Raw genomic sequence first — 22,937 nt, 5'->3', positions numbered from 1 at the left:
ACTGTATCTCATGCACTTTGTGGACAACTCCGACTATGTTGCACAGTCTGTATTATGTTTAGTAGACACTACATATTTTGAGGACACAGTAGTTTCAGGCATGCCAACACTCAGTGGAACCCTGGTCATTTGTATATGATCAAAATTACATTTAGAGAAACTTTTCACCTACTTAACGTATGCATTAGTAAGCAAGTAAGCCGTTTCAAAGAGGTAAGCAAGTAAGCTGACACGATGCTATGGACAAACATGAGTCACCGTGCACAGCTTCAGGGCACAGTGGGCATGGACAGACCGGACTCGTGACTTCTCATCTCTCAAACAGACCACTGAGATGGTGTACTGCAGTCCAGACACCACAGCAACACAGTACAAGGGATAAGAAATGAGCTGCTTTGTTTTGCGCTTCATACACAAGGGAATGGCCAAATGCGGCAAAGCACGTGCACCTCCCACACAGTCTCTGGCTATGAAAGGGTTCCTGGGAGGCACATGCGAAACACACAAAACATCTTCGTGCATGTCTTACACAAAAAAACATCCTATGAGGAGAAAAGACAAAAGCACGAGCAGAGATTTTAATAGGCACTACTCAATTTCTCTTAACAAATAAGCAGTGTTCGCCGTCCGCCTGCACCGGTTCAAAAGCTCTCCAGCCTGAAGAGCCCATTCTGGAAGACCCTGCGCCTCACCTCTATAAGGGAGGGGGAGGGAGAAGTGGGAGGAGAGCTAAGTAGAACAGACCACTTTACTTACTGCTCTTCATGGCTAATTAATTAAGAGCCGGCCATTAGAACAGAGGCCGAGGTGCATTTGCATGCCCTCCACGTAGGCACAGAGAGGGCCCATTTCCAGCACTCGGGAACCCGACTGCATTTCCACATGAATCTGTCTCCAGATGATTGATGTGTTTTTGCTTTGTGTGCACAGACTATTTATCCTGAAGGAGGAACTCTCTTCAGAAGGGTCTCATTTCTGTATCACGTCATGGGCACCCTCTGAACTGAGAGCAGCAGAGTTTGAGCCAACGGGCTCCGGCGTCAGAAATGAAAACACAGTAGCCATTGGGGGACGTTTACTATAAGGAACGTGGAGGACCTTAATGCCTAGACCTAGACACTCTAGACCATGGATCCTCAGATCGTGGTCCTCCAGGGCCGAGAACTGCTGGTTTTCCACCCTCCCTTTACATGGGAGTCAGATGTGGAGACAGTCTGGCCAATCAGTTGCACAGTTTGTTCAGTTCAGTTACCCAGGAGAAAAGAAAACCAGGGCTGGATTTAGATTCGAGGGCCACGTTTCATGATCCCTTCTCCAGACATTGGGGAAAACGATGAACCCAGATGGGGTCAGTGGCCTGTTTTCCCCATCAGAGGATCTTCTGAAGCGTAGAGCAGAAACAGCACATTGATGAAATACCTGAAAGGCTGCGATGGAGACCTGGTGTGCATCTTCATGTCCTCCAGCCTGAAGGAGACAGCAGGGCATTAGAATACATACAACAGAACTACAGCACTGACCCACCATATTTTCACCCGGCAGTCGCCCCAAATTCATTACCAGTCATTAGTTTGAGTTTTGTTTGGAAAGTCTTTGTTGCTGACGCACGTTTTTGCATATTCTCAGAAACCTGGACAAAAACCCCACCCGTAAACGCCTGCTTGACGGAGAAACGATGGTGAGCAAGCCCCGGCCTGAATTAACAAGTGTGAGAAGAGGAGCGGCAGATAACAAAGGAGCAGAAGACTCCAAACCCCATTCTTTATATGAGACCAGTGCAGGGGAACAAAACCGGCCTCCTTCGCTCCACTGTGGATTACTTTGCCACGGAAACCCATTAAGACACGAACCGTTGCCATGCCAACCCCCTCAGCACAGACCAGACCTGCTCCAGCGGTCCCGGTTTTCATCGTATCATTTTAATTTCTCCTTTCTTAAGGCTAAAGAGCCGTGAAGCAGCGCTCGCAGTTCTAACATCCGCCCTGTTCGTCTCTGCGTCAGCCAATCAGCAGCGGAGTCAAACAATGAAGGAAGCCGTTAATTCCCTTCCACTGATCCTCATTACCAATGCAATGCAGAGGGCAAGAGCAGCTTAAGATGTAACAAACCCGCCCCTCCCACCCCATACACCCCCTCCACCGCCTCTGCTCTTCCGTCTTGTTAACACTTCACACAAGAAAAGAGAGAATTTGTAACGGGGGCTCTCAGTCACCGAGAGAAAGGGAGCGAAGACAAAGGAGACAGGAGCAGAGCGCAGACACGCCTGCAGTACCTCAGAGCTCCAGTGGTGGCAGAGCGGGGCTGCCTCCGCCCCTTTAAGGCACGCAGTTTGTCTCCCTGAGTCATACACATTCCGTTCTCCCCGTAGTCGTTCTGTAAGACACAGGAAATATCACTCACAGAGCAAAGGGAAAACATCACGACACATTTTACACAACTGTCATGTGAGAACACTACATTGGAGTGCAGGATGAGTGTATCTGCTATAATAATAAATAAATAAATAATAAAATAACTCGGCAAGTACTTCATCAGTAGAAGTCTCATATACAGAATAATTTTGTAAGCATAGTTTTGTATACAATATCCAAGTAAGTAATGATTCATTTTATCCACAATTCACAAGGCCTGCAGCCTGTCCTCTACAAATCTAACACCAAAAGTGTGAAAAACAGGCCTTTGTATATATTGAATATTTAATACTCGCTACTTGTTCATTATTTCATGCAGGGGTTGGTGAAATAAAGCTGCAGCCCAACGAAGATTGAAAAATACTAATACAGGCACCATACGTCTTTTCAAGCAAATCACAAAACTTATATCATAATTTTTCATAAATATGATTATACATTTTAAAATGAACTAATTCATGTTTATTAATCACGTTATCAGGCCCACTGTTTACTTGCATATTACTAGAAATCATCGTAATATGCATTGTACTTGGCCGTTCGTCTGTAAACACGGTGGTGTGTTGTGGCAGCTCGCAGCAGTGCGGGGGTTAATGAGAGGCCAGGACACAGGCCGTGGGCTCAGACTCACAGGCCAGAGAAGATGAAAGCCTGTCCGTTTCAGCCCAGTAATGAGCACTGTTCACACGGGGCCGCCCACACAGCGCTGGCCGAACCGCAGGAGCGCGTTTAGACCGGCGTTTAACGAGCGGAACCGCGTCTGGGGCCGTTTACAATGAGAACACAGGGCTGCCTACAACGTCGTATCTCACAAACAAGCATGAGCTCGTTATCTCATCTACCTCCGAGTACGCCTTCACAAAACTCAGAGTCAAAAAGAGCAGCAATCATCAGCTACAGTACGGACATACAGACCAGTTTGTTTGTCTGACTAAATGCATTTTGACTCATCAAGTCTCTCCATTGCACTTTCATGCTATCGTTTCCAGACGGCTAGAATGTCCATGCCTGCCAATTTAGGCACAGCACTTTCGGTGTTAAGTGCTCTACTCCCAGCATCTCTCAATCCGAAACTAAAGATAAGAACTGAGCCGGGACAAGCCAGCCCTGCTTTATGTCAGTCACCATGCGTGTTTGTTTCTGGACGGAAGTTAAAATAGGATGTGATCCAGCGTGCCAGCGGGCTGTGAGATTGCACTGGTATGCCATCGGCTACAAGGCGGCGCGGCAAAGCTCACGCGGCCAAAACCCAACAGTGCGCCGCGGTTTCTCGAGGAGCCGCGCTAATGCACAACGCACCCTGAATCAGGCTCAGGTTACGCACCCCTGAATCAGGCTCAGGTTACGTACCCCTGAATCAGGCTCAGGTTACGCACCCCTGAATCAGGCTCAGGTTACGCACCCTGAATCAGGCTCAGGTTACGCACCCACATACGCTACGCAATAGCCGTGTAAGGCAGCACCATAGCCAAAGTCCTCATTAAAATAGGACTTTGTGACAGGAGAGGAACATTATGCTGGTTTTAAATGCGACCCATAAAGTACGTTAGAGTAACTGGGATAAGGCTGGGTCCAGACTTCAGCCGCCAGACATGGTAAAGCACTGCGTGCCGCGAGGGTGAGAGCTAACAGGGCCGTACAGAGAGCCGCCGGCAGGAGCCCCTGCCCCCCCTTACCTCCTCCATGCGGTCCAGGCTCTGGGTCTTGAAGATGGAGGTGCTGATGGTCAGGTCGTCCATGCCGGAGATGACGTGGGACACGCCTCGCTCCTCCGCCTGCCTCAGCTTGTGCTTGGAGCGCTGGACGTGCCCCTGCATCCACAGAGAGGCCTGCTTCCTGGGGACAGAGGAGCAGATTCAGCCCATTAAACCCGGCCTCGGTACCCTTCAGATCAGCCCAGGGTTTACTGTGAGGCACCGCATGGACATTCACATAGAGCCTGTAACTGCAGGGAGGCCCAGGGTTTACTGTGAGGCACCGCATGGACATTCATACAGAGCCTGTAACTGCAGGGAGGCCCAGGGTTTACTGTGAGGCACCGCATGGACATTCACATAGAGCCTGTAACTGCAGGGAGGCCCAGGGTTTACTGTGAGGCACCGCATGGACATTCACATAGAGCCTGTAACTGCAGGGAGGCCCAGGGTTTACCGAGGCACCGCATGGACATTCACATAGAGCCTGTAACTGCAGGGAGGCCCAGGGTTTACTGTGAGGCACCGCATGGACATTCACATAGAGCCTGTAACTGCAGGGAGGCCCAGGGTTCTTCAGCGGTGAGGGAGAGAGCAGTGCGTCCATCTTCTCATTGGCCTCGCACTGCAGTGTGGAATTTCCAGGGCCCATGGGGTGAAGCCAGCCAGTCCCCGGCCCACAGGGCCTCCTGATGGGGGAACTCCAGAGCCTCCCCGGTGCCAAGGCCCTGCACTCACTGCCGCTCTGTGTCACAGACAACGGCCTCACAGGGCTAGGGCTCTGCCCACTTCCAGGAAGCGCAGGAGATTAAACCAGTTCACTCTGTTTACACACCGTTATACTGTTTTTCTTACTTCATAACGGCTTCCTTGACTTTCATTGTCAACTCTGGGCCTCATGTTGATAACTGGGCAATCAAAAGCCCAGAATAAAGACTAGATAATGAAAGCTTTCTTATGCCTGCACTAAGAAAGCGATTGAATACACCTGACTATTCATAAGCAGCTGAGAAGCCAAGCGTCCAATTAATTTTGGTTCCCTAAAACAAGGGGTGGGGCTATGTAAAAGGGATGTGATTCCTACCTGCATCACCCGATATGGATGTACAGTAAATAGCTTCAAAATAAAGGGCACATTTTACACATTAGCCTCACATTTAGTGACTCAGTTCAAATCCAATGTGCTGGATTATAGAGCGAAAAGAACAGAAATTGTACCAACTGCTCAAATACATACGGCCTGCACTGTGCACTGTACTCACACACACACACACACACACACACACACACACAAGCACATAAACAAACACACATTAGGTACACACAATGAACACACAAAAAACACACACACAAGCGCAAAAACACATAATATACACACACACACACACACACCACAAACACACACACACACACACACACACACACACACACACACACACACACACACACACACACACACACACCGCAAGCAAGCACATGGCACACACACACGCATCTATTTTAAGATGAACACATCTGAGAAACCAGCCGAAAGCACTTAATTTCTGCGGAACTGACCGCCCCCCTGTGTGCTGACCTCCTGCCACCTCCACCACATCCTCCTCCTCCTCTTCTTATTCTTCAGCAGTGCAGTTCTGCCCTCTGACCTGCACTTCCCCCGTTGCATAAGAGCAACAAACTCTATTCCAGTCAGGGAGACAAACTCCCCGCTCATCACATGAACCAAACTCATCAGAGCCCCTCCATCACGGCGGTTGCTTAAGTGGAGATAAAGGTGCTAAAGCCCAGGACAGAGTGTGTAGCTCCCACACTGACTCAACTTCAGCTGCCAAAAAGAGCGCTCTATCTCCTATTTCTGGAGCAAAAGAACGATGGTTCATGACCCAAACTTGTTGAAATGGAAGTCTGAGGGATAGACATCATCAGCCGGGGGTGACTGCAGTCTAAAGAACAGTACATACTCATCGACCGTGATGCCCCCACATTGGTCAAAGATTAGCAACTCTGAATGAGCTCACTGCATCAATATTTGTCTTGGACATGAGCACACAGTTTCATCAAGAACAATCCATCAAGAACTAATGTAAAACTCTGGTTGGAGTTAAGTTATTTTTGCAGTTAGCTGCAACCCATCCTGCAGAGTGCTCAAGCTAGGCACACCAAACTGCTCAAATTCCCATGCACCAACTGGGTTTCTTCTCTTTTGTTAATATAATTAATAGATTTAACTTTGGTGGAACTCTCAGTCTACTAGAGAATTCCAAAATGCCAGTTAAACCAGAGACAAGTACAACAGTAATTTCTCATTGGCTAATCCTAATCCGATATCGGACAAATTATATTTGCAGTCTGACATTTACACACCATCAGAATGTGTGACCGTATGTATTTACGTGTGGTTTGCTATAAACCTTCGACTGTAGCTAATGCAGTCAGGTAACTAGCTAGTACTATGCAACTAGTTAGTGCTATACACAAATATAGCCAATGAGCAAGCTTGCTTGATGCTATAGCCAATTAGGTATGGCCCTGCGGGACTGCTGCCCACAGCAGTTTCTGCCACAGTCAGAATTGAATTTCGGAACATGTGGTGAGTCATTGCAGCAAGGATTATTGGATTGACCAGAAAGGTCAAAAAGGATACATTCTGTACTGCGAGAGATACCATCTTCTGTGAATTTTTTCCAATGAATTCACTGACAAATGCAAGGGGATTTAATGTATACCTGCAACAGAAATGCAGTGGTGCTATTCCTGTTAAGCAGCAAGGGTGAGAAATGGAGAGGCAAACTCACCAATACATCTCCCGCAGTCGTATTAACACTCATTTCGAAAGAAGAATATTGAGAACTCATGATACATGATATTGAAACAACAGCCGCTCAGGGAAGTTAAGTTAAGACACTGTGGCTCTGAGAATTGAGAAATGCTGGCCTCAGATAGCTGGAGGTCATTTCAGCACACTGCTTTCCCACAAAAACACACAGTCATCCTGCTTCACTTCGTATGACAGACAGGCTGACCTCCCATGGGGTGGGAGATAGAGAAACATGCATTCCTCTCTTAGCTGCTCACACAAAAATGAAAACAATAACCTGCCTGGAAAATGCCTGGAGCTCAGACACTACTATGTGCTCAGTACTATGTGCTCAGTACTATGTAAATGGTAAATGGTTGGCATTTATACAGCGCCTTTATCCCTAGCGCTGTACAATTGATGCTTCTCATTCACCCATTCATACACACACTCACACACCGACGGCGATTGGCTGCCATGCATGGCGCCGACCAGCTCGTCAGGAGCATTTAGGGGTTAGGTGTCTTGCTCAGGGACACTTCGACACAGCCCGGGCGGGGGATCGAACCGGCAACCCTCCGACTGCCAGACGACTGCTCTTACTGCCTGAGCCTTGTCGCCCCTGTGTACTGTCTGTACGTCTGCCCGTTTGTCTATATATGTGCAAGTCCACATGAATTCAAACATTTTCTTAAAAAAGAATTCCCTCACCAGCACAAGAACCCGATGTTCCGCATTGCTGTGGTTATTTACCTTCACCACACCTAATCAACAAGTAAATGAATAAATGCTGTGTACTCACTCCTCCAGGAAGTGCTGCTGGGGGCCGATGACGGAGCCGGGCCTGCAGATGCGTATCCAGGCGATGGTCTCAGCGGCGGTGAAGTGGTAGTGCTTCATCAGGTAGCAGCCGATGAGCGTGCCGGTGCGCCCCAGCCCCGCTGCACACACAACACGCGTGTTACCGAACCCCAGTCGCGCTACACACACGCACACTGTACACAGCCCGGTACCGCTCGCGTCAAAATGGCCGGATATCAGGAACAAATGTTCAATGGATTACCGCCTCACTTTAACCTCCTAAGACCTGGCGTACACATGCGTGGACTCCACATTTTGGGCTGTACAACCATAATACTTAATTCTTAAGACCGAGAGTCCACATATGTGGACATCATTTTTCTCAAAAACTACATCATGTCAAAAGATGATGCTTAGTTTTTATACTTATCAGGTCCCAATAAGCCCAAATAGCAAAGAGAAATTAAAAATGCATACCAAAAAAGAGTGCGGGTCTTAGGAGGTTAAATCAACATTACAGAACCTTCTCAGCAAAACTGCATTTTACTGTCAACAAGTTTAGCTCTCTGTGCATCAGTCACAGCACATCAATGCTTATGACCACAAAACAGCTGTTATACAATACAGAATCGACCGCCCCGGTCAAAGCAATTTATTTTAACACGGCCACTTAATGGATCGATAAATTACTACCAAACGAAATGCAAGTGCTCGGCGGATAGGCTTTTTTTAAGCAAACACTGCCCACCAGTGGCGGACATGTGCACTGCAGTCTGCGGACAGCAGTCATGGACATGACCATGAACCAGGGATCATCAAATCACAGGGCTGAGAACTGCTGCTTTTCCACACTTTCTAGACCTGGGAGTCCGGTGTGAAGCCAGTGTGGTCAGTTATCCCTAATGGTTGTGTTAATGACCCAGGAGAAAAGAGAGAACCGGGGCTGGATTTGGATCGGGAGGTATAAACGCTCCTCACCCTTGCAGTGGACGGCGAGGGCGGCGTCCGTGCTCTCGCAGATGTGCAGGAACCGGCGGGTGATGATGTCACTGGGCGTGCTGCCGTCCACGAAGAACAGGTCGTAGTGGTCGAAGCCGGCGTCGGTGAAGCGCTTGGCGTCGTAGATCTTCTTGTTGAGGCGCACCACGGTCATCACGTTGTGCTTGCGAAAGTAAGGGAAGTAGGCCTCCGGAGCGTGGAGGGGGTAGCCTGCAGGGGGGGGGGGTTTCAATGCTCCTGATGAGGATCTTTCAAAAAGCTCATTTCACACCATTTATTTCACTGACTATAAGCCTACGACTCTCTCTACACATGACTCGAGTGTTACACAAACCTCAGCAGAAGACATCATGGTTAAAATCAATAGTAGATGTTTACTGGATTAACTACTAAGCTTTAAGCACAAGATGAGCTCTTCATAGGCTTGCTGGATTTCATTCATTCTACATAAATAAAGTACTACCGCCACCTGCTGGTCCAGAAGTGTATAGCAAGGTACATAAATAAATACAAATAAGAGTGGGGGCTTCAGAGAGTGCTTTTACAGTCTTTAAACTTTTTTTATTTTTATTTAAAAAGCTCACAAAGGTATAGTCTCACCATTTTCAATTTTACTTTTCGGGTGTGGCCCACTGAAAGCCAGGAGTTTCCCTGGAACAACCCAGTTGAAGTCGCCATTTTCCACACGCTGAGAGAGGAGAGTGAGACAGGCAGGTTTCATCACACACTGCTGTGCATTGCATTTACCTTACTGATCTACTTTGTTGCTTGCTGCTCATTTTAACAAGCTGACCATTTTCCAAAGAGGTTTTTCCCCTAAACTTATTGTATTTTAAATATTTATGCCTTTGGGGAAATATACACAAAAGAGATTAAACGGGCAGTAGAATATACAAATAAATAAATGCATGACACAAAGGCCAAAGTAATAACAATGCTATAAAGACAAGAACGAACAATTTTTTAATATAACCCAAAACTAATTTGCACTCAAGTGCAAAATAATGAGTTTTTAAAAACAGATTTAAAACGTTTGAAAGTGCCTGGCGCGTGGGTACAACGGCAGTGCTCCCGTCTGGGATCTGAACCCAGCCTGTGCTGGCTGCCAGGCCGTCTGTCTCTCCCATCTGTGTTCCCCTCACAGCCCGGCCGTGTGAAAGGAGAGCCGGGCTGAGTGCGGCCCTGTCGGTAGGGGGCTGGGTGCAGCCAGGGCGTAGGGCCTTGTGTCACACAGTGGGTCAGAGTGCAGTCTGCTATCGGTCAGTCACACAGACTCCAGTGCTCCAGGTGAGGTCTGTTCTTCTGCCACTCATCAGTTAACAGGCCGTGCCGACACACCCCAGATACCCGTGTGATAACACGAGGATCCCTGCGATCTGATACGCTGTAAATTATGTGTGCAATGCTCACGAGATAACCCAGCTGTAACCCGGTACTTTCTACGCAAGATGACTACACCCATCTCTATATTACATGTTATATACAAACGACAATTTAACACGGACATTACAAATACATTGCGCAATACACAGTCTGGCCTGTGGTCACGTTTATAAAAAATAAGATTTGCATCTATTTTGAATTCTGAAAAGTGAGTGCCCTTACTCTTGGGCTTGTAATGTTCCATTTTTAACAGCAAACCCAATTTTAATTAAACCTGTTGCACTTATGCTCATCGTTCATGAAGCTAAAATGTCAGTATCGCTGAGCAAACACCTTTTGCACATTAAACGAGCACTGTGTCGAGTGTGCTGTTGTTGTGTTATGGGTCCTTACCTCATAGTGCTCGTACTCATCCACGTCAAAGGACTCAAAGTCAAAGAAGCCATGTTGCAGGGCCTGAACAACAACAACACACAAATTTCTGTCAATTCAAGCGACATAATACTGCTTATTTGGTGCTTTGTGGTGGATACCGGTTTTGGATTCCAGTGAATCTGCCCAGGTTGCAAGACTGAGGTCAGCATGGCCCACACGATACACAAGCCCCTATACCCTTCCCCCTGGTCCACACCCTCATACCCCTATCACCACCCAGCCCTCCCACGCTCCCACTCTCCTTTAGGACTGACCTCTGAACTGAAGCTTGTGTTTGTCTAGGTTTGTACAGCTATACTCTAATATGGCATTAGTTTAATAATTACGAACTGGTTCATTTAGATGTACACTCACAGTTAATAAAATAGGCTGAATAAAGTGATTTTTGCCAAGTTATGACAAATATATTCACACTCCAATAAAGCAAATGGTGGCTTGTGTGCAGACACTCTCCATCAGCCTGTTTCTATCTACATTCCATCTGTGTTTGCTGGACAGGCCTGGGGTTTCCCCTTGTTTCCTTTCGTTTAGTCCATAATGTGCCTTTGTGACAGTCTGTGAAAAGCGCTATATAAATAAACTGGAATTGAATGTTTTCCCCATTCTCCAGCTTTGTGCAATTTCAGTTATGCCTACTCTCACCTGGGCAGTACTCACAAGCAGCCTTGCAGACCAACTGACCTGACAGACGGCAAAAAGGAGGAACAGAGGATTGCACCATTCCATCATGTAACAGTCATGTGGCGTTTGTGTGCAAAATCGCGCGCCTTCTCGTTGGGAAGCTCTTAATAGACAGAGGTTTTGGTCATCAGCCACATGCCACCTCTCCCCCACCTCAGCCATTACACCAACCAATTAGTCTCATTAAGCAGCCTAATGCACAGCACTAAGCAAACACTGTCTCAGTATTAATCAAAGCCCTGTTCTCTGGGGGGGGGGGGCAGAGCACAGCCCCGTGGGTGTTCAGAGAGACAGGGCACCCCAAAGTAACCGAAGAGGGTGTTCACTTCATCCACGGCCCCAACCACGCCTGCCTTTCCTTTACGCATCATTAGCGGTGCGCTAGCCAGGCGTTAGCACGCTCGGTCTCTTCGTTTGTTTATGTACTGGTCTGCATTGCTACTCTACTCCACCTCAGCCTTTCTGTAGCATCTACAAAAGAATGTAGTCATACTGGAACTGCTGCATGCTCTCCATTCTACCAGTCCCCCGAAACAAATTAACGGCGGCGTGCCATTTTATTAGTTCACACGATTTCAAAAAAAGCTTGTCTCTAAGGCGGGGTGGTGTGATGTGTAAGGACACTGGCTTTCAGGAAGGCGGTTCGAACGGCCCCTAAAATAATAACACTAATAATAGTAATAATAATGAGCACTGAAAGAGAGTGGGAGGGACAGGTAGGTGGTTGTCTCCGTGTTGGCGACAGCTGGAGAGTCAGACCACACCAGCAGTAAAGCAGGAAGCAAGCGTACAGGCGCCAACTGCAGGGGCGGCACCTGCGGTCCGCCATGGTGCTGGGTGTGACCCGGCGCAGGGTGTGACCCGGCACAGGGTGTGACCCGGCACTCTGCACTGTCTCTCAGGCAGCGGTTACGTAGCGGTTCCCTCACCTGGCCAGGTTTAATCAACTTAACGCGTTCCCCCGCTGCCCACATGAGCATCAGTAATGGGACTAAGGGATTGAGGTGAGGGTAAAGAGAGGTCAGGGAGTGGAAGGGGGAGGTGGGAAGGGAGAAATCCCACCCTAAACGACCCGATGTTTCAGTGCATTACCGTGGGCCACCCGACTACCTGACGCACTTCAGGTAGTATCGGTCACTACTTGCCTAGCTTTTCTAGAATAGACGGATCTCTTCGACCCCCACCTCAGGAACAGTCACTCACTTCTGAGAACTGTAGATTTTCAGAGTGTGTGGCATGTGGCTAATTAATTAAACTGCAGTGTTAATCAACGCTCGCTCCCACTGTCACTGGTGCAACTGTGAATTAGTGAAAGTGTGAATTGATCAGGGCGATTAAGGCGATAACATGCTGTTAATCGAGACTGTGCTCACAGACGGAGCGAACGCCTCGCTCACACTGAGGGACGTGAGATCATGCTGCGGGTCCCTACAAAACCAACCGCTTCGGCTTCGACACAAAAACAGAAACGCAAGAACCTTACAGTCGCAGGGCTCAGGTATTCAGCCGAAACGCGCGCCTTGAGAAAGCGCACTCGATAAACAGGACTGTCGAGCTCAGCGTTCTCCACCCTGCGGGAAATATGGGCACACAAACTCCCAGGTGGAGTAACATTCAGATGACGTGACTGCAGCTGAGGTATTGTGCGCAGCCAGGTGGAATGTGAGAACTGTCTGTGGAGAGGAATGCGTAGTCTTTCCTGTCAACAGCTGTGTGACGCACACACACACACACAGCAACAATCTGCTGCTACTGCATGCATACACACACACACACACACACACATACACACACACATACACACACACATACCAGCCTCAGGAACACTCAGTCCTACCAGCTATTGACCTGGCACAGAAGACTGAAGAGGGAAAAACCCGATACATGCCGTTCTGTGAAACTGTCCTCAACAGTACAGAGGAAAAGAGCACTCTTCCCTGCAGAGTTTACAGACCAGGGCTAATTTTACACACCGTATCCAAACTGCATGAAATGGGTGTGGTGGTCTACATTCCGGGGAGATTTTCCTACTGTTTCCTAATGTTTTAGGAAGGAATATCGTCAATATGACTGCCATCCAAAAACTCCAACAGGAATATGACCGCACAAATTATGTTTTCATGGAAACTCCCACAGCAATCCGGTAGTTGTATTGGTACATTACCTTACATTATTGGCATTTGGCAGACGCTCTTATCCAGAGCGACGTACAGTTGATTAGACTAAGCAGGAGACAATCCTCCCCTGGAGCAATGCAGGGTTAAGGGCCTTGCTCAAGGGCCCAACGGCTGTGCGGATTATATTGTGGCTAAACCGGGATTAGAACCACCGACTTTGCCTGTCCCAGTCATTTACCTTAACCACTACGCTACAGGCCTCCCTACAAAGCGTGGGGCGTGGTACAAAGCATGGGGCATGTAGAGACCAGAGAGGATACGCTCTTAGACTGAACAGAAAAACGCATTTCATCAGACTGTGTCTAATTACATAACACTGCGTGTGTGCAGTTCCTAACAGTTTAAACCTTCATCCACATGTTTTGATAATTAAAACGATTGTGGGGACCACGTAAACAAAAACCTCTAGAAAATGCACGCGTGCGTCCTTAAATACATTTTTATTATTCTCTCAGTAGTTACGGATGTATATTTCAGTTGGCGCAGCTCGTGGGGTTTGCCTGGACCAGGCCTGGGCAGCAGCGCGCAGGATAAACAGGAGGGCCCCGGCCGCAGACGGAGAAGGCTGCAGACGGCCTGACCCCGGAGCCGCGGGTCAGACGCGTCAGAGCGGCGGGGAGACGGGGAGACGAGCGATGCCCTCGGTCCCGTGGGGCTCCGCTCTGAAACACGAGCCTCACCTGCAGCCCGCACGCCTCCGCTCTCCCGCGCGGTTACATAACCGCCCTCCGCAGGCCGGGCCAGGCCGGGGCCCAGGCAGAGCAGCCGCCGCGTAACCTCATTATCCCCCGCTTTTCATGCCGTCAATGGCCGCATTGTTCTCCAAAGACCCTTTTCACAATCACTAACGTATTAAAAATAGCACGTTTAAAAAAGATGTTTTTTAAAGAAATGGTAGTAGAAAAATAACGAGCGTATTTGGTCTCTTACCTTCCGGATGCCTTGCAGACAGTCAAGGATTGTTAGGTTGTATGTGCAGTTTCCAAACGAGGCGTCCCTGCAAAAGAGCGAGAAACAAAGAGAGGCGATTGAGGAGCGTTCACGGGAACCCAAGCTGACCCCAGAGAACGGCCCCTCCGCCGTCATTGTGGCTATTTTCTGCTGCGAAAGATTCGGTTCCGCCACGCTGACTTTGTGGACAGAGAGACCTTTCACACAGGGATCGCGTTACACTGGGAAAGCCAATCCTAGAACTGGGTACGTAGGCAAGGGTGGGCTACTGTCTGAGTGCGTGTGTGTGGATGTGCACGTTCACTTATACGTGTTTATGTGTGTATACGTGCATCTCTGTGTGTATACATACATGTATGCGTTTGTATATACACACACACACACACACACACACACACACACACACACACACATCTGTGTGTGTGTGTGGGTAAGGGGCAGAATTATGATACCCAGCAGGAGAGGGATTAGACACTCAGGTGAGAAACCCTTCAAAGGCTCTGTGCTGTCACTGATAACCTGACAGCACACAGACTCCCCTCCGCTCACCCCCAGTCCCCACGGCTTCCATCAGGGGGAAGGAGAAAGGGACAGAGAGACAGAGAAAGAGACAGAGAAAGGATGAGAGGGACAGAGAAAGGGAATCAAGGGGAAAAAATTGCACACAAATGGAATGGAAAAGCAGAAAGACGACAGCTGTAGATAAGAATCCCTCCCACGCAAAACACAGAATATATTACAGCGCATCAAAAACAATCCATTCCCTAGAAGAGCAGAGAGAGAGGGAGAGAGGGCGAGCGAGAGGGGAGAGAGCAGAGAGAGCGAGAGAGAGAGGGGAGAGAGCAGGGAGAGCGAGAGAGAGAGAGGAGAGAGCAGAGAAAGAGAGGAGAGAGAGAAATGCTAAAGAAAACATTGCAGAGCAGCTTCAAAGCTCCACAAATGCGTGTCCCTGGAGCACCTTCTGATTTCCCTTCAATAATGTATGGGATGTAAAGTATCGCCCGGCACTGTGGCACCCTGGGTTTAATTCTGCAGGCAGAGCCCTCACATCCAGAGGCCTCACATCCAGAACCCTCACATCCAGAACCCTCACATCCAGAACCCTCACATCCAGAGTGCATCAACAAGCACAGAGTCATTTATTCTACCACCACGCGCTCTCTCGCTGGCTGCCTGTAAACTATGCCTGAATGTGCTAGATTCCTCATTTCATATGCATACTATATGCCAGGGAGAAAAAAAACTAGGTCAAATTACAATGCGCTCAGCTCCCCAGGACCCAGCTCAACGGGCTGCTCCTGGTCCATACGAGCAAGCGACGCTGAGGAGTGCGAAAGAGAATGCTGCTCTCCTCCTCCTCCTCCTCCTCCTCCGCTCAGGGCTTTGAGGAGCTGCCCACGCGACTCCACATGGCGCGGGCAGGCCGGGCTCCGGCGCCATGTTCAGATACACTCAACGCAAGGAGACACTCAACACAGTAACACAGTTCTGAGCAAACGCACCTTAGAGACAGAGCTGGCGGCCTTACAGTAGGAGAGCCAGCATGAGTAGGTCCACTGTGTCTCGCACACCTACACTACTACAAAACTACAGTGCTACAAATCAGGCTCAGACCAACCGGGAGTAAAGAAACGTGTCACTGTGTGTGTGTGCGCGTGTGTGTGTGTCACGTGCATTAGCATCTGCTGTTAGGGGGACCTGCTGGGGACTCTCATCTGAAGACACCAGGGAGGGACACGCAGCTTCAGAAACACCAGGGACATCACGACAGGGCGAGAAGGCGACCGATCAAAGACACACTGCTCTCAGCTGAATAACAATTCACCACCACACTCAGATTCCAAGAGCTGCATAAGCCGAGGTGTAAATGTGGTTAGACTCCCCCTGCCGTGAATGACTCATCTGCAGGGATGAAGACTGCCTTTTGATCACACAACATGCAGAGTCAGAAATGAGGAGAGAGGGGAAAACTGCCACTGTGCACTTGTGACAGTATCATGCAGAGCAAACTGCTGCTTCTTCCTTCAGTGGCAGTGATTCTCCAACTCAGAGCAGTGATTCTTTAACACTCAGCAGTGATTCTCCAACTCCGAACAGTGATTCTTTAACACTCAGCAGTGATTCTCCAACTCCGAACAGTGATTCTTTAACACTCAGCAGTGATTCTCCAACTCCGAGCAGTGATTCTTTAACACTCAGCAGTGATTCTCCAACTCAGAGCAGCGATTCTTTAACACTCAGCAGTGATTCTCCAACTCAGAGCCGTGATTCGCTAATCTCACAGCAGCGATTCTAGGACTCTCGAATAATGGAAAGGCAACATGGAATCAAGGAGAGCGTCAAATTTCATCCAAAGTCCCCTGCATAGCTGGCAAATCTCCCACCGCATCCTAGCGATTCCATTTTGTCATTTCGGAACGCCACACCAAAATCGATTCATCACACCGCAGCTACAGCACATTGTGTGCATTCTGAGCCGTGTAAACAGCTGTAAATAGACGTGGTGGCCCGACGGGCTCCAGCAGAAGCTGCCCTGCAGTCTTCGGGGAGAGAGGTGGCACAGCGCAGAACGCAGAGTGCTGAAGCACAGTCTGACTGCAGAAAGGTCGAGAGGAACGGAGGAGTCAGCAGTACTGGCGCCGGTGACGTCAAATAAAACAGCAGCTGAACTCTAAGTACAGGACAAAACATTTTTATAAATCTAAAGCTATTTATAAACGCATTTTACAAAAAGTGTCGCAATGCACGTCACAGAATATACGCACAGAAGAGAGCCTTGGACGACCAAGGTAAGGAAAGTGCTCCCCCTAAGGCCAGGAGGAAGAACCCTCTGGAGGAAGCAGCCAGAGCAGAGCGGAGTGCTCCAGGGCCAGGGCCTGACAGTGTGGAGAGAGGGGGCTGATCTGGGGGGCTGATCTGGGGGGGCTGATCTGGGGGGGCTGATCTGGGGGGGCTGATCTGGGGGGGCTGATCTGGGGGGGCTGATCTGGGGGGGCTGATCTGGGGGGCTGATCTGAGAGGCACTCTGAAGCCACACAGACCTGCTGACTGACGACAGGGTCATTTATTATGACGGATGGCTTCCATAAGCAGCCTATCCCGGACACGTTCCTATCGCTGGAGTGTTTATTGCTTTCTCCATGCGGATACCATTTCCTCACTCGACGACAAATATTTGCACGTGTGCAGTGCGAACGCACACAAGTTACAATCTAAAATCAATATACCGCAAGTCTTGATGCGGACACACGAGAAACATGTTTCGGCCATGCCCCGAATGACATTTACCCACAGTCTAATCTAAGGCAAGCACTAAATGTAATAAATCAGCCTGCACAAGGCTCAAGAACTTTAATCAGTCATTACAGGGTAGCACGAAAGGAAAGCTTGGATTAAGACGGACAGGACAGAGACAGACCGCATCTTCATAGCTATTTCAAGCCGCGTAAGACGGCCACAGCATCAATTAGACTAAAGAACCACTGATTATCCATCACTAATTACAACGCAGCTTACAGGCTAAGAGGACAGCACTGCAGGCCTGGGAGTCAGGGGGTGTTCACCACTCCCAATTTATTTTAATTAGCCTTTTTATTAGACGCTAATCCTGCGAGGGGTTTCATAGACCAGATTAGCAAGAGCTTGGACACCCAGTGCTAATTTAAGTAAAGTGGCCTCCCTCTTCCTTCTCTCTGTTGCTTAAGAGAAGCAGATACATTCCAGAAGCTCCTTTGAGGTATCTGTCGTTTAAAATCCCAGGGAAAAGCAGAATTAGAAAGATTAAAAAGCACCAAGATTAATTTTGAATCGGTTGCTCTGCAAGAAAATGGAATCTTGTTCTCTGTGAAAAGGGTTCAAATGCGTCACTCATAACCTCACCATTAAAAGCATTCCAATTATCCAAACGATGATAATGGACAAAAGCACAACGCAAAGTCATCGCTGCGTTGTGGGAGAAGTGAGTTCATCTATACGGCCACCCAACCTTTTCACACAGACATTTGAGTCATATGCCTATCGAGTGGTCACCGAAGGATTTCACACCGTTTTTATATTTCACACAAAAAAAAACAAGAACATTTAAAGAGGAAGGAGGCTTCATTGTTTTAATCAACGCATAGCTTGCTCCTAACACTGCAACAAAAGCCAATCCACTGGACTCTGAGAACCTACTTTGACGGTAAATATCACAATGCCACTCCATCTCAGTATTAACTGTATTATGCCTGAGATGGTATGAAAGCATAATCCAACACATTTTTTAAGATTCCAGATAACATTGTGAATGAATTTCATCAGCTGTACTGGGACTGTGTACTGCCACAGAGACCCATTGTGTAAATCAGGCGATGCAACATGATCCTTTCCTAAACAGCCCTTCAGCCTTTATAAATGCTACTGTGTAGCTAGAATCAATAAAGGTGTCAGCTCCCCATAACTACCATTCACTAAATAATGTTATGAAAATGAGGACAAAGCTGACAACAAATAAGACTGAATGCTAAAAATGGCTTAGGTTGTCTGAGAAATCTGGTGGGAACGGAAATGAAATATGTTCACTACCGAGCGCCCTCCAGTAGCATTGCCTTCACATCTGCTACTCCCTCATTCTTTATGAAGCCATTAGGAAATATTACATAAACGCACACTTTCCAGGGGTCTGACTGACACCATGAATGTAAAGTGACAAAGAAGGGCTTGTTCTCCTGCACACAGCACACAGGCAGAAAAGAGCAGAGCAACTCGGCGGTGACAAGGACTCATTTCATCCTCAGACCAGAGAGAGGGAGAGAGAGAGAGAGACAGAGAAAGAGAGTGAGAGAGACAGAGAGTGAGAGAGAGAGCGAGTGAGCGAGAGAGCGAGCGAGTGAGCGAGCGAGTGAGCGAGCGAGAGAGTGAGAGAGTGAGAGAGAAACCAGTGCACCAGCCGGACCAAGCCTCCACATTCCCTTCTCTTTATTAGGCGACAGGACCAAGGCTTCCAGTCCCATTCTATTTGAACACTCACAACAGAAACAAGTTGTTCTGAAAGTGCATTACGGAGCGCGGTTCAGCATGACAAATTGCACAGCTGTCAGGGTGTTTATTAGACACCGGAGGGAACCTTGGGGCTCTGGGTCTTCACTGTAAACGCTCATGGGTCAGACAGATGTTACTACAAAACCTATCTAAACACTGCATCAAGGAAGAGCCAAGATAGCCAAGTAAGATCCACACATTTGACAGGGAAATGAAAGACGACCCATTACTATGGAAACTAAAGCAAGCAGGGGATCTGAAATGCAAGGCTGGTTAGTTCAGACTACAGAAAAACAGCAGGAGACATAATGTTTACTTATGCCAGGTAATAAAGTCTTAGGCAAGGTAATAAGACCCAACATGAAAGACATACAGGTGAGTATGCTTGAGAAATGAGCCATGTATGTGGTAATGTATCCAGTCAAATAGCAATGCTGGCACATTCGATTCCTTTCAAAAGAAGCCATAAAATAGGGCAGGCAAGCTGAGGCATGCCCGATGATCTGGCATCAGTTGACCTGCCTACTTACTCCAATCTACACCGTCCCACGTAGTTAGCCTTTGTACACATTTACAAGCCGTTTCCCAGTCCAGTTCTGTGTAGACAAGCCTCTAGCAACCACCGCAACAGAACCCTGGGCACAGGAAGTTCTTCTGCTCTTTGTTTTGATAAACCACGACTGATGAACACCACAGCATATACTGAATAATCAATAAAAAATATATATATAAAAAGCATTATAGATAAGGCTGGTGACGGTGTTCTCTTACAGACGGCAGACACCAGGTGTCAGTGAACAGATCTGAAGCATACACATCATGGTGTCCAACTGCATAATTAAGTAAAAGCTATTCATCCAAGAATAGAACAGATTACTGGCCAGTTTTCACTTGCATATGCCTGTGAAAAATACATTCCATTATTGCAGCGCTCTAAATCCTTCCTGGGGCTTCGTCTAATAAACCTATCCCTTAGTAAAGGGCTGGAGGGTTGTACAACTCGAATAGCCAAATGCCTAGCCAACTACTGCAGCTCCTTGCGTGTTAATGCATGACTGCTAATGCATAATTAAAAGCGCAGTTTGTGTAGAAAAATCAATCTTTGGTGTTCAGCTTGTCACGTATCTGGCACACGACTCCCAGGTCAGGAATTAATAGGAATATGACCGGCAGCAGTTTAGCACAGATATAAATGTAACAGGGTGGTAACTTTTTAAAGGAGCTAGTGCATTTGAGACATTTTAGTTTCCAGTCACACTTCAACATCATCACTATGATTTGAACACACACTCTGAGCATGAAAATGATAGTTTCAAATTATTGCAAGAAAAAAAAAAAAAAAAGATCCACTGACATGTACTCGAATGAACATGACATTATGAATGTACTTCCCTTCGAAAAACACTCAGAGTGGTGCTTTTGATGCTCATTATATATTATTGAAAAATTATAATTGTAACATATGCTCATTATGCTGTGTCATATGAGCCATTAAAAAATATTGCAAGCAACTGCAACATTGATTGGAAAATGTGGTTGCCGAATGTCACTGGAGTGTTTATTGTGCGACAGTGTTGCACAGCAGGAAAGCAATTGGGCTTAAGGAAATAAATGGTCTTCTTGACATTCTATTGTAATAAGATGATCAGCACGCAGCCTTACGGAGTCTGAAATTGCAGTGAAAAAGTGCGGTCCTGGACTAATGTGCCCAGACAGTACGCAATGAACACCATAGGTGCAATGTTAGACCTGCTCTTAACCACATGTCTGTAGAATATGTACAATATGTCTGCCTTTTAAGAATAATAAAAGTAAATTCTAGTAAATGTGAGAAATTATCGTTTAAAATACTAAAGTAATTGGGCTGAACTGAAAACAGTGTGAACATTCCATTATGTTGTGAACTAATTATGCAATTACTGCTGGTTGCATCCGTTTGGTTCCATTGTCAAGAAAGCTTTGTGCAAAACCGTAAAACATTTCTCAGCTGCTACTTCATTATATTTGCCCTTCAAAATATGTTGCCACACCATAAATCTTGTATTGTAACCACACACACACACACACTGGTGTCAAAATAGCTAATAGCATACACTTTTTGGCATTTGTTAATAACTGGCAGTCAAAATACTCAATCGGGAATGAGTTCCTATGTCGTTACAAGTGCCACCATGGGCTTGAATGTGGGCTACCAGATCAGCTGAAGCCTACAAGCTTTGCAGGAAAACAATCTCTTACTTAAGAGCTGAGCATCAACTAAACACATCTTGACAGAAAAGTTTCTATTTATATAAGGTTCCCTTTTTTCCATCCTACTCTTTTCGAGGTGCCATCCTGGGTATGGTGAAATCCACCTGTGTGTCTATAACCTGAGCACTAACCAGCTTTATTCTGTGTGTCTATAACCTGAGCACTAACCATCTTTATTCTGTGTGTCTATAACCTGAGCACTAACCAGCTTTATTCTGTGTGTCTATAACCTGAGCACTAACCAGCTCTATTCTGTGTGTCTATAACCTGAGCACTAACCATCTTTATTCTGTGTCTATAACCTGAGCACTAACCAGCTTTATTCTGTGTGTCTATAACCTGAGCACTAACCAGCTTTATTCTGTGTGTCTATAACCTGAGCACTAACCAGCTCCATTCAGATAGAAATATGAGCATGTTCTCTGAGTAGACAGTGGGCAGTGTAAGCAGGGGGTGGGCATTTAACCATTTTGATGGTTAAATGCTGAACTAAAAACGCGCCTGATTTTACTCAAACAAAAGGACCAGTGGGCAGGCAGGCTTCCAACAAGGGTTATTGTGGACACAAAAAACCGAAAGCTTATGCTTACTATGACTGACGGAAAATACGATAATCCAGGATTTCACCATTGTCATTTGCCCTAAACGGCATATCTGATGTCTCTTGAGCTGCCGGATGTAACCGCAGAACTGCACAGGCACATGCAGACCCGTACAAAGAACGGTAATCCTAGATGGAAAGATTTTAGATCATTTTATTGTACAGAACATCATTTCCAATGGTTATATCAAGTGTACTAATGGTTTAAATCTCCATTCAAAGCGCCCTAAAAGCATGACATGATCTAAATAGCTTTAATAGTGGGCTTGAACGGCGTTTTAGACAAATCCGTCTTTGAGAAAATGCGCGGCGCTTGCTTTGCCCTGCCGGCATGAAATGAACAATGGGGAGCTTCTGAAGGAAGGACGCTGGAGGGCACGTCAATGGGAGCTGGTGCTCACCGACTGACAGGTTTTAAACTTCATAAATCAGAGTAAATCCTCCATTAGACTATTCTAATGGGCCGCGTTTGGTTCAGGGCTCAGCACTGTACTCTGTTTATCCACGCGGGGCCCGTGTGAGAATGCCCTTTAATGGCCTAGTAAACCTTTTACTTCACTCTTCTCCATTATCCTCTAATGGGTGCGTTGAACATGAGGACCGTCCACATTCATGTTGATGCAAAATTCAAAAATAAACCTCACGCATCGCCGAATGTCAAACGAGACGGACTCTGACAAGTATTGGCGGTCGAGGCATAGTGCTAGACCCACAACTGAACGTCAGACTGGAGAATGT

General features: G+C 47.3%; 1 protein-coding gene across 4 annotated transcripts in view; it reads right to left on the bottom strand.

The window, feature by feature from the left end:
• cdc14ab (cell division cycle 14Ab) overlaps nt 1-22,937 on the bottom strand; it is a 48,083-nt gene that overhangs the window by 9,640 nt on the left and 15,506 nt on the right. For all 4 annotated transcript variants that reach the window (XM_061238491.1, XM_061238495.1, XM_061238492.1 and 1 more), the window contains exons 6-13: nt 14,309-14,375; nt 10,479-10,541; nt 9,303-9,390; nt 8,682-8,912; nt 7,705-7,843; nt 4,088-4,247; nt 2,273-2,373; nt 1,420-1,467 (exon numbers count right to left, since the gene is read on the bottom strand). In XM_061238491.1, coding sequence (XP_061094475.1) covers nt 1,420-1,467; nt 2,273-2,373; nt 4,088-4,247; nt 7,705-7,843; nt 8,682-8,912; nt 9,303-9,390; nt 10,479-10,541; nt 14,309-14,375 — 897 coding nt within the window. The remainder of the gene's footprint in view (nt 1-1,419; nt 1,468-2,272; nt 2,374-4,087; nt 4,248-7,704; nt 7,844-8,681; nt 8,913-9,302; nt 9,391-10,478; nt 10,542-14,308; nt 14,376-22,937) is intronic.

Source organism: Conger conger, chromosome 4, assembly GCF_963514075.1.
Source record: "Conger conger chromosome 4, fConCon1.1, whole genome shotgun sequence".
Lineage (NCBI taxonomy): Eukaryota > Metazoa > Chordata > Actinopteri > Anguilliformes > Congridae > Conger > Conger conger.
This window is presented reverse-complemented; position numbering and strand designations above follow the sequence as displayed.